Source organism: Cervus canadensis, chromosome 29 (assembly GCF_019320065.1).
Source record: "Cervus canadensis isolate Bull #8, Minnesota chromosome 29, ASM1932006v1, whole genome shotgun sequence".
NCBI classification, from domain to species: Eukaryota; Metazoa; Chordata; class Mammalia; order Artiodactyla; family Cervidae; genus Cervus; species Cervus canadensis.
The window spans coordinates 45,189,833-45,200,259 of NC_057414.1; the positions used below are offsets into that span (position 1 = coordinate 45,189,833).

Consider the following 10,427-nt stretch of genomic DNA (forward strand, 5'->3'; position numbering starts at 1 on the left):
GAGGCCTGAACAATTTTATTTTTGTGCCAACTTTGGCTCCCAGCCACTCAAGAAAGGGGCGGCCACAGAGAAGGCCGGCCCCAGTGCCCTCCCCTCCGATGCCACCCCACCTGGGGCCAGAGAATGCCCTGGACGCCCTCCGCGACGAGGTGAGCCCCGGCACGGCCCCGCGAGACTGGCTTCTGGCCCCTGCTACCCTTGCCGGCTCGTCCTCAGGCCTCAGCAGGCCCCTCCCTCATGGTGTCCAGGACCAGGACAGGCGGGCGGAGCGACCGGGAGGGCAGCCGGCCTGAGGGAACCACCCGGGGCGGGGGTCCCGGGACACACAGCCACCTAACAGGCTGTGTCTTCCAAGTCAGAGAGAGGACTCTGCACCGGGGCCGCCTCCCCATCAGACAGACAGACAGACAGACAGACAGACAAGCAAGCAACGTTTCAGACACCAGGGAGGGGAAGCCACAGAGCGGAACTGCAGCCCGACGGGCCTCGGGAGAACCGGGCTGTGGTGCGTGAGTGCAGTGTGCGCGTGAGTGTGAGTGTGTGTGGCCCTCCTCCTCCGGACTCTACCAGCGGGCGGGGGCCAGCTAGAGCCGGGCGGCCTCGGCCAGGCCCACGCGGTTCTGGTCCCGGTCGAACACGGTGTAGTAGCGCCCGATGAAGACGTCCCCCAGGATCCAGAGTGGCCCGCCGGGCGGGGGGATGTCCATGCCCATGAAGCCGCTCAGGCACACGGTCGTCCCGGCCTGTGACACCTGTGATGGCCGACACCGCTCAGCACCAGTCAGCACCGGTCACCACCGGGCCGCACGCCGAAGCGCCCGCGCCCCACGCCCCGCTCACCTTGAGCGTGTAGTCCTCCGGGGACAGCGTGTAGTCCTTACCCCCCAGTTTCACGGTGACCTGAGGCAGGCTGGACACCTTCTCGCAGGGGATCATGTACTGCGGGGGGGTTAGAGGGAAGCCGGTGAGCGGGGGGCCCGGCGGTGGGGGTGCCCGCCCCCCAGCCCTGCCGGCGCTCACCTCGCCCTGCATCAGCGGCACGGCCCCGATGGCCTTCTGCAGCTCCCGCACCTCCTCCACAGGGCCCACGATCAGGGACGTGCCCGTGTCCACGATAGCCTCACAGCCGCCCTTGCACACGGTCAGACTGCTGCCCACATCCAGCCTGCGGGGAGGGGCGCGGGCCTGAGTCCTCTCCCTGGGCCCCTGGAGCCCCTGCCCGCCCCTGCAGGACTGGGGCGTGAGCAGAGTTGGGGGTGGGGAGGGGGCCGGAGGAGCCAAGAACAGGTCACCCAAGGGAGCTACGTGCAGCAGGGGCCACTGGCTGGGCACCTGGAGCTGGCAGGAAGCACCTAGGGCTGGCAGCACACGGGGCCCAGGTCCCCTTGGGCCGGCCCCCGGCCCCCCACAGCCCCTGCTGCACGCGAGGCCACGGGCAGTGCGAGGGGGGTGGGAGGCCCACGAGCCACGTCCCACCCCGCGGAGCCGAAGGCGGGACCCGCCCCGCGCTCACTGGTCCATGTGGATTTGCCAGTAGGCCTTGCGGGTGACGTTGTGGTACGCCAGGCTGCCTCTGTAGTACTTGGAGTCGATCCCGCCCAGCATCAGCTCGCCCCCGGGCTGGGCTTTCGGGTCCCTGTGGGGTAGGAGGCAGTCAGATATCCTGCCCGCCTCTGCACCAGCCATCCAGCCTGCGGGTGGCCGGGCTGGATGGGCACAGGGGTCAGGGTTGGTGCGGGGCCCTCAGAACGTGACCCAGGACCCTTCCTGGGCATGCAGGGGTGGGAGGATCTGGCAGCGGGTAAGAGCTCCAATCTCACACCCAGGGAACCACAGGCCAAGCCCCTTCCTGACAGGAGATCCTGCCTGGGCTGCAAGGGGTCCTGGTCTGCCCCCTTAGGATGGCCAGGGTTGGGCCAGCAGGCAGAGGAGGACGCGAGTGCTGGGAGCCCCGGGGCAGGGACCTCACCAGCCTGGAAGGAAAGCCAGGGGCTCCCAGGAGGAGGGCTGGAGCCACTGCACCCGCCCCAGGCCCTCTGCACCTGCCGCTCCGGGGGACGCCCTCCATCCCGACCACCACAAGACTGGCTCCCGCTTCAGATCTCAGCTTCCGACCCTCCCCACCTCTTAGTCACACTCGTGGTTTCAGCATCATCTGCCCGGCTATCTCCGGCACGTGCCAAACTCGTCCTCCGCCCGTTGCCGTGGCCGCCACCTCCCGTCACCTCCACCGCCCACGTGGTGCCCTCCTCAGCCTCAGCCCTGCCCTTGTAAGCCAGCCGCCCCGCCCCCACTTCCTGCCCGAGCCTGCACCCAGGGAGTCAGAGAGATGGGCCATCTGTCCCGACCTCAGGCCAGGCCGAGCTCCTGGGTCCTCTGCAGCCCGCCTGCCTCCCCTGGACCCGAGGGCTCACGTGCTCCCAGCGCCTAGCAGGCAGCTCGGCCCCCAGCAGCTGCACAGTTTTTGCCACTGACTGAGCAAGGGGCAGAGGCCAGCATCCATACAGAGGCCAGGCCAAAGGCTCTGGGCTGGAATTCCACCAGAAGTGCTCAGGGTAGGACCCAGAGGGGGCACGCGGGGCGTGGTGGCCAGTGACCAGGAGCAGCAGGCTGCCCGGCCCCCCCGCCCACGCCCCCCCTTGCCACACCTCACCACTGCCCGCATCGGGGGCTTCCTCTCAAGACCTGTAGCACCATCCCGGGAAGAGGCCAGGGGCTGGAGGACTGAGACCCCTTTCCAAGGACCCCCTCCCCAGCATGATAGGTACCAGGTGTTGCTTCTACAACATGGGAGCATCACCCTGGCTCTCCTGGGGGTCCCCCCCATGGGAAAGCCCCGGCCCCCTTGCCTCCAGAGCTCCTGGCACAGATCAGGGCTTGACGCCTGATCCCCTCTGGGCCGAAAGTGACCCAGGGCAGGGACCAGTCTGCCCGTCACCGGGCCCAGGAACGTCAGGCAGACTGACCGCAAGGGTGTCTGGCCCAGCTCGGGCTGTCGTAGGAGGCAGGCCCAACGACCAAGATCCCGGATCCAGGGCCGCCCGGCTGGGGGACCCCAGCTCGGGGGCCCCAGGGAGACCCAGCCTTCGGTATGGACTGTCTGTCCGCCTGTGGGAGGGCGCCAACCCCTGGGCAGTGAGGGCTGTGGCTCAGCGCCTGGCAGGGGGCCACGGGGAGGGCTGGGACGACGGAGCCCGCCCCCACACCTGTTTAGGAAGAAGGAGAAGATGTTCTTCTCCACCAGTTTCTGCTGCATCAGATTGTCGAAGACAGGCAGCACGTTGTTGACGGAGATGCGGGGGTAGGCCATGCCCAGGATGCCGTCGAACTTGGCCGCGATGAAGACCACGCCCGGCTGCTTGATGGCCTCCCCGAAGGTCTGCCTCTGCACCGTGACACTGCCCGGGCTGGACGAGGACGGGTTACAGGGGACCTGCGGGCCACGCGGTGGGGGCAGCAGGGGTCAGTGGGTCGTGTGGACACCAAGCCTGACGCTGGGCCCCTGGCAGCCCCTCACCCCCGTCCCTGCGGGCAGCCATGGCCATGAAAGCCAGCTCGGCCACTGCCCGTCGTCTGGCGCACGGGACTCGGCCCAGGAGAAAGGGCTGCTGACGCTGCAGCAGACCTGGGTGGGGACAGCGGGGGTGCGGGGCCCGTGCTCCGCCAGGCAGGTTTCAAGGACGGGTGCAGAGCCGGGGAGCAGGAGTCGGCGGGCTCCTCCTGAGCTCAGGTCCTCCCACCGGCCTACCCCGCCCTCGGGGACCCCGGACCTAACCTTGGACTCAAGGCCACGCCACCCCCTCCCCCAGGCCGGGGCAGAGGCTGCAGACACACACGGGCAGGATGTGGGAAGGAGGGCTGTTTGGGGTTGATGCTGGGGGGCGGAGGAGGGGTGTGCGACATCCTGTCTCAGGCTCAGAGGGAGCCTGGCAGAGGCCCCCAACTCCCACCAGGCAGACGTGGAGGGGGAGGGTGGCCCGCAGGGAGCCACGGGGCCCCTGGCCCACCAGGCCGGCTGGAGGAAAAGTCCTCCCTGCCACCAAGGCTCGGGGCAGGCCCCGCGGCCTTCCTGGGGCTGCGGGCTGGGAGGGGACCACCTTCTGCTCTGCTCCTGCTCCCCGCAGCTCCCGACCCAGACCCCTCCTGTGGCCAGGCACCACGGCTCCGCCCGAGCAGAGCCCACGAGGGCCCCGCCCCGCCCCCCAGGGAGGCAGGCACGTCCTGCGGGCACCCCACAGCCCTCCCCAGATGCCACTCAGCGTCCTGGAAGGTGCCCCTGGCCATCAGCTCTGGCTGCGGGGACTGGGGCCACACCTGACCCTGGCACCCAGTGGCCCCCTGCCGTCCACCAGCTCCTATGCCAGGCTGGGTGGCCAAGAGCCTCGCCACTCATCAGTCGCTGGCCCTGGGCCTGGCACTCTTGCTCCTGGCCTCTCCTTCTAGCCCTCCTGGCACCGCCCAGCGTGCACACGGGACCACGTCCCCCCCGTCATGTACCCCAGCCAAGCTCACCCAGCTGTTCCACCCCTGGGCCTCTGCTCAGCTGAGACCCTGGCTCCATTGTTCAGTGGACCCCTGCCCAGCCCTGGGGTCAGGGGTGAATCCCCCGGCCTGGGGTGTGGCCCTGACACACTCACCGACACGGTGTCCTGGCTCAGGTACCCCGAGAGGCTGCCTGAGCCGTAGTGGATGCTGAAGGTTGTGCCGTTCTTCACGTACGTGCTAGACTTGCCGCTGTTGTATTTGTGGTGGGTCCCTGTGCCGAGCGGGGCTGTCAGCCCGCCTGCCCAGCCCCAACTGCAGCCTCAACCCTCCCAGCCCTGGACCAGCTCTGCTGGGCCCCGCTGCCTGCTGCAGCCTGTCGAGCAACCCCCGGGGCGGGTGGTCCAGCCCTCGACCCCCACGGTCCCAGCCCTGAATCGAAGAAGGGAGGAGGGTAGGGACTCGGGAGGGGCCGCCTGTTGGGTGTGGCTGAGGTGGGAGCGGCAGGTGGCCCAGGAGGTCTCTGCCCCAGGACGGGAGAAGGTGGGCTGAGGCAGAATGGCTGGCCTCCAGCGCCTGAGGGGAGAGCGGGCAGAGGGGTGGGGGCAGCACTCCTCTGCCTGGGGTCCCTCCCTCTGGGGTCCACGGCAGGCCCTGGGACAGACGGACTCACAGCAGGCGATGTCCAGCAGCTTGCAGTGGATGGACGGGACCCACAGGTTGGCAGAGCCGGTGTCGAAGACCACCGTGAAGCACTGCGGAGGCGTCCCGATGCCGATCTCCCCGTAGTACTGGGCCTGGGGGGTGGGGTCTGTCAGGTCAGGGCACAGGGCTCCCCACGGGGAGAGAGAAGGCCCAGGCCAGGGGAGGGGGTCTGTCAGGGATGGAAACGGGGCTCCCCATGGGGAGAGAGAAGGCCCAGGCCAGGGGAGGGCCCCAAGGTCAGGCCTGCTGCCTCAGCCGCCCACCCCGCCGTCCCCGCTAGAGTCCTTGGTTGGGTCCAGGGCTCTGGGAGGGAAGGTCTCCTCCCCAGCATGAGGGTTGAGTGAGCGCCTGACTCTGGGCCCTCAGATCCCACAGGGCTGAGCCTGGAGGGCCCCCGGGCCGAGGGATCCGGGGGGCCCAGGGGAGGAGGCGCACGGGGAGGCCGAGTCCCTCAGTGCTGGCCGCGCTGCCTTCACTGCCCTGGGCCTCAGTTTCCCCCTCTGCACACGGGGCAGCAGAGGCAGCTTGGGGGGAGGCCCGGATGCGGGGTGAGGGCTCTGGCGAGCATGAAGGGGCACATGTCTCCAGGGGAACCCCGTCCTCGGCCCCTCGGAGGTCAGGGGCGTGGGCATCTGTGACTTTGGGGTCTGCTGGGCTCTGGCTCCAGCCCCTCCGGGCATCTCTCTCTGGCCACTGACTCATGACCCAGCAGAAGTGTTCAGGTCGGGGTGGGGGGCGGGGGGGGTGGTTGGGGGGTTGGAGAATGACTCAGCAAATCTCCATATGCGTGCACATGCGTATCTGTGTGCGTGTATGCTGGGCAGCAGGAATCAGGAACTGGTCAGTCAGGCCCCAGGCAGACCCCCCCGCCCCGCCGCCTGATCACATGCCTGCAAGAGGCCACAGCTTCCTGGCCCGGCCCGGGCTCCAGCCGGGCAGGACAGAGGGCGCGACTACCTGCCCTAAACCTGAGTGGGCCAGAGGCCGGATGGCAGCGAGGGGCTGGCTTCCCAAGACGCAGGGAGTGGGGGGCGTGGAGAGGATGTCACCTGGGCAGCCCCAGACAACCTGCCCCAGCATGCTGTGTGTTCCAGAATGTTCCACCTCTGAGCTGGCTTTCCCCTCCACGAGCAGTGGGCACATGGGCCGGTCACTGACCGAAGAGGAAGGTAGGGGGCAGGGACTGGGCCGTGGCTGCCCCAGGCCTGCCAACGAGACAGGCAAGACGAACACAGAGGTTCCAGGGCAGGGGGCGCCTCCCAGGCAGGTGAGCCCAGGTGAGCCAAGCTGAGGGACCCCCGGCCCCACCCACAGCCTCGAGGGCAGGCCTCGGCCTGACTCTGGGCTCCTCCACACCGGGCCGGCTCCCTCACGTGCTGCAGGGCCTGGGGCAGTCCCGCGGGGCCGGTCACCAGGATGAAGACGCCAGCCCGGCTCTGAGCCGGTGCTCGGTGGCAGGCAGGGAAGCGGACGTCAGGGAGGCGCTCAGGCCGCTCCAGCCAACCCTCCTGGCCCCCCCGGGCCAGGACGGGCAGCGGAGCCCGGAGCTGGGGCCAGGGAGGTCACAGCCCTCAGTCAGGAGGGCGTCGTGGACACACCCAGCACAAGGGTGGCTGGGCGGAAGCCCCGCCCCCCCACGGCTGAAGCTTGCAAACCACTGGAGGCTGAGAACAGAGGATTTCACCAAAACCCACACTGGCTCAGGGAACCAGCTCCTGCCCGCAGTGCTGTGGGCAGTCAACCCACTGCCCCTGGCCCCAGGCTGCCTCCCTGTCCCCCACACTCACATCCATGTAATTCCTGAGCAGCTCGGGGACTGGCTCATGCCTCGCAGCTGGCTCCCCAGTGGCATATTTCGAGATGGGGCCCTTGGCAATCAGGTGTTCCACGGGGCCCATCGCCTCCGACATGGTCCGGCGGATGGACGTGAACTTGTGCAGTGGGATCCTGTCAAGACGGGGGTCGGGCTTGTCAGGGCTGGCTTGCTGCACAGCCCACCGGGAGGCTCCCGCACCCACGACCAAGCTGGAGGCCCAGCATGCCTGCTCCTCTCCCACCCCCCGCCCCCAGCCACTGGGGGCTCCAACACGCACCGCTGTGGTCTCCCGTCCCTACTCTGAATGGGTCCAGGGTCAGCGGTCAGCTATCCCGTCTCCCCAAAGTCCCCTGTGGGGCCCCACCTGCCTCGCTCTCCCCACCCAGACCCCACAGAGATGGTCCCAGCTCACCCGTCTGACTTGAGGGGTGGCCACCTTCTGGCCGCCGGGGGGGACTTCCAGGCCACCCACTCTGAGCAGCCAGCTCTCCCTGACCACCCCCAGGCTCCTCACAGGACCCCCTCTTTCCTTCCAGTCCTCATCCCAGGCTGCACTGAACCCCGTCACTCTGTCCCCATTAAGCAGGCCACTGGAGATCAAGGTTGACACCTGGGGCCTGGAGGTGGGGGCTGCCAGGCTGGCCACACTCCATGCGAGGCCCGGTGCCCCTGCATGGAGGACCCTTCCCAGGAGCCCCGCCTCCCAGCACACACGCCAGCCTGGGTGGTCTGCCCAGCAGCAGGGGCAGTGTGAGCGGTCCTTCTCCACCCCCAGCCCCACAGGGGTCTGAACTGGCCCCAGGAGGTGGGACAGGAGACCACCTGAGCAAGAACGACTGCATGAAATGTCTTCCCAGCCTGGGGATCTGCGAGTTCAAGGTCGCAGTGGCTCCTCCCAGCAGGCCAAGGGCATGCTCCAGGAAGATGTGGGACTGGCTCTTGCCTAAGAAGGGACAGGCTGGGAGAGCCTGGGCTTCTTGTCTGGGGGTGGGGGAGGGGGACACACCCTCCAGTCACTAACGAGACAGATGCCAGCAGTTCCACAGGACGTGAAGATGTGGGGGCTTGGGTTCAGCTGCCCCAACCGGAGAAGCTCCAGGCTGGCGCCCCCAGTGGAAGGCCTGGGGGTGAGGCCAGGGCAGGTTCAGGCCTGCAGCTGCTCCCCACAACTGCTCCAGCTAGGGCTACTTGCCCCTAGGCCACAGCCCACGCAGGGGCCCACACAAGCCAGCTCTTTGGCAAGGCTCAGGTCTGCGGGGGGGCCCTGTCAGCTCCTGCAGCCCCAAAACCCCACCCACCTGCCCACAGGCAAAAGGCCCACAGCAGAGCTGGAAGAATGCCGGCCCAGGCCCAGCACTAGGCTCCAGGCCTGGGCAAGCGTGGGGGCAGGGCAGAAGCGGGTGGGCCTGCCGCACGCCTCTCCTGCTGGGCAAGCAGCCTGCCTGGCGATGCCCGGAGGGTGGGGGGACCCTCCATCTTGCTGACACAGCATGGCATAGCCCTGGACCAGCCTGATAGTCCTCGGCTCGTTGGACCCAGTGGGGGCCCCCAGGCCTGGGGAGGGCGTGGTCCTTACTGAGGCAGCAGGTATTGGTGGGACAGAGCCCCAGCCCAGCAGTGGGGGAAGCCGCCCAGGGCCTGGTGCCAGCTGGGCTACTCCCCCAGACCCATCCTGAGGCTGACTCCCTCTCGACCCTGTTGGCCTCAGGGTGTCCGGAGGGTCCTCCAACCGGCCCAGGGCCTGTGGGAAGATCTCAGGCCGAAAAGACCGGGATGAGGCCACGCCCAGCTCACAGCTGTCCAGGGACACCCTAGGCACAAAGATGACTTACCCAAGCCCAGGGGCCTCCGGGGCCTGCCCCTGGGTCTCCTGTCTTCCAGGCGAGTGCGAGCACCTGAGCACACGCTCCCACCCTACCTGTCCTGGGGACGCTGAGCCGACTCCCAGTCACAGCCCTCCTGCTACCTCCGGCCCCCCCGCCCCCCGGCCCACCCCATGATGGCAGGGAGGAGAAGACGCGCAGACCTCCGGGCGAGCCCCGCACCTGCAGAGCTCCCCCGCCCCGCCCGCGGGTAGGCACCGCAAGAGGCCCCGGGGGCGGCCCAGCTGCACCCCGGCGGGCGCACAAAGGTGCGCGGGCGTCCGCGGGGAGCGCGAGCTGCGCGGCTCACCTGATGACCGCGGCGGCGGGTGCGGCCAGCAGGCCGAGGGCGAGCAGCAGCGGCAGCAGGCTGGGCGTCTGCATGGCGGCGGCGGCCCGGTCGAAGCGGAGAGCCCGGGAGGTCGCGCGCTTATAGCCGGGATGACGGCGCAGTTGGGCCGCGTCAGCTGACCGGCTTGTTTGCACCGGGGCTGGTCACGTGGGCTGCGGCCGGCGGCGGGGGGCGGGGCCGGGCCGGCGCGGGGCGTGGCCTGAGCGATGGGGGCGGTGCCGGGGCGGTGCGGGGCGGTTCTGGGAAGCGAGGGGCGGGGCCACCCGCGCCTAGGACCTGCCGCGTCTGCTCCGGCGCGCCGGCCGCCTGTCCCCCCTCGGGCCACGTGCCGATCCGGAGAATTGCCACGGCCCTGTTGGGGCAGAAGGGGACCGGGCCTGGCCCTGCTGGACCCCTCAGCCGGGCGAGGCTCCCGGAGCCGCGGGTCCTTCCCCACCCCGGGCGCGCGGCTCCCCAAGGCTCCCCAGGGCTCCCCGCTCCACCTGCTCCCTCCCTGGGCGCGCTTGTCCCCAGCTCTTCCTTCGCCCTGGGAATCTCCCAGGTGGTCTCTCTGGAGGCTCCAGCCTCCCTCATTCTCCAAGTGGCCCACAGCCCTCCCAGCCCCAGCACCGCACCTCAGAGCAGCACCTGGCCTGGCCCGGCCGTGGTAACCCTGGGCTCTCCTCCCACTGTAAACTGGTACCATCCCAACCTTACGGCAAATCTCAAAGGCTGCCATGGGGAGTGTGTGTGTGTGTGTGTGTGTGTGTGTGTGTTTAACCTGGCCTGGCCCGGCCGTGGTAACCCTGGGCTCTCCTCCCACTGTAAACTGGCACCATCCCGATCTTACGGCAAATCTCAAAGGCTGCCATGGGGAGTGTGTGTGTGTGTGTGTGTGTAGGGCGGAGGGGACAGCAGGTCACAGTTCAGCCACTTGGGATCAGCTTTTACCAGCCTCTGGGGTAGGACAGCGCGTCCCTTGGTCTGGCTAGTTCACGGCCCTATCTGAGGCCCCAGTGACCCCTCAGCCTGGGAGCTGAGGTCCTGCTGCCCAAGGGGAGGATCAGCTCCAACCTCCACCCTGGTTCCAGCCAAAGGAGGGGGTGGGTGTTATCAAGGAAAGGAATTTGGACAGGTCATTTCAGAGAAGGTCACGGGAAGAAGGAAATTCAGCGAAAACTGTGCCGGGAAGTGACTGATGTGGGGGTGTTGACTTAAAAAAATGCACAAC

General features: G+C 68.5%; 1 protein-coding gene across 2 annotated transcripts; it reads right to left on the reverse strand.

Annotated features, from left to right (window-relative positions):
• CTSD (cathepsin D) lies at window positions 1–9,343 on the reverse strand. Of its 2 annotated transcripts, XM_043451886.1 has the most exons (9): window positions 9,176–9,342; window positions 6,975–7,134; window positions 5,156–5,279; window positions 4,638–4,756; window positions 3,207–3,433; window positions 1,514–1,636; window positions 1,021–1,165; window positions 841–939; window positions 1–752 (listed from the first exon to the last, which is right to left on the reverse strand). In XM_043451886.1, the coding sequence occupies exons 1-9, from the start codon at window positions 9,247–9,249 to the stop codon at window positions 585–587; spliced, it is 1,239 nt and encodes a 412-aa protein (XP_043307821.1). In that variant the 5' UTR covers window positions 9,250–9,342; the 3' UTR covers window positions 1–584. The 2 variants fall into 2 exon arrangements, with proteins under 2 accessions (XP_043307821.1, XP_043307819.1); XM_043451884.1 differs by having other exon boundaries at window positions 841–1,165; window positions 9,176–9,343.
• Between the last annotated feature and the right edge of the window lie 1,084 nt (window positions 9,344–10,427).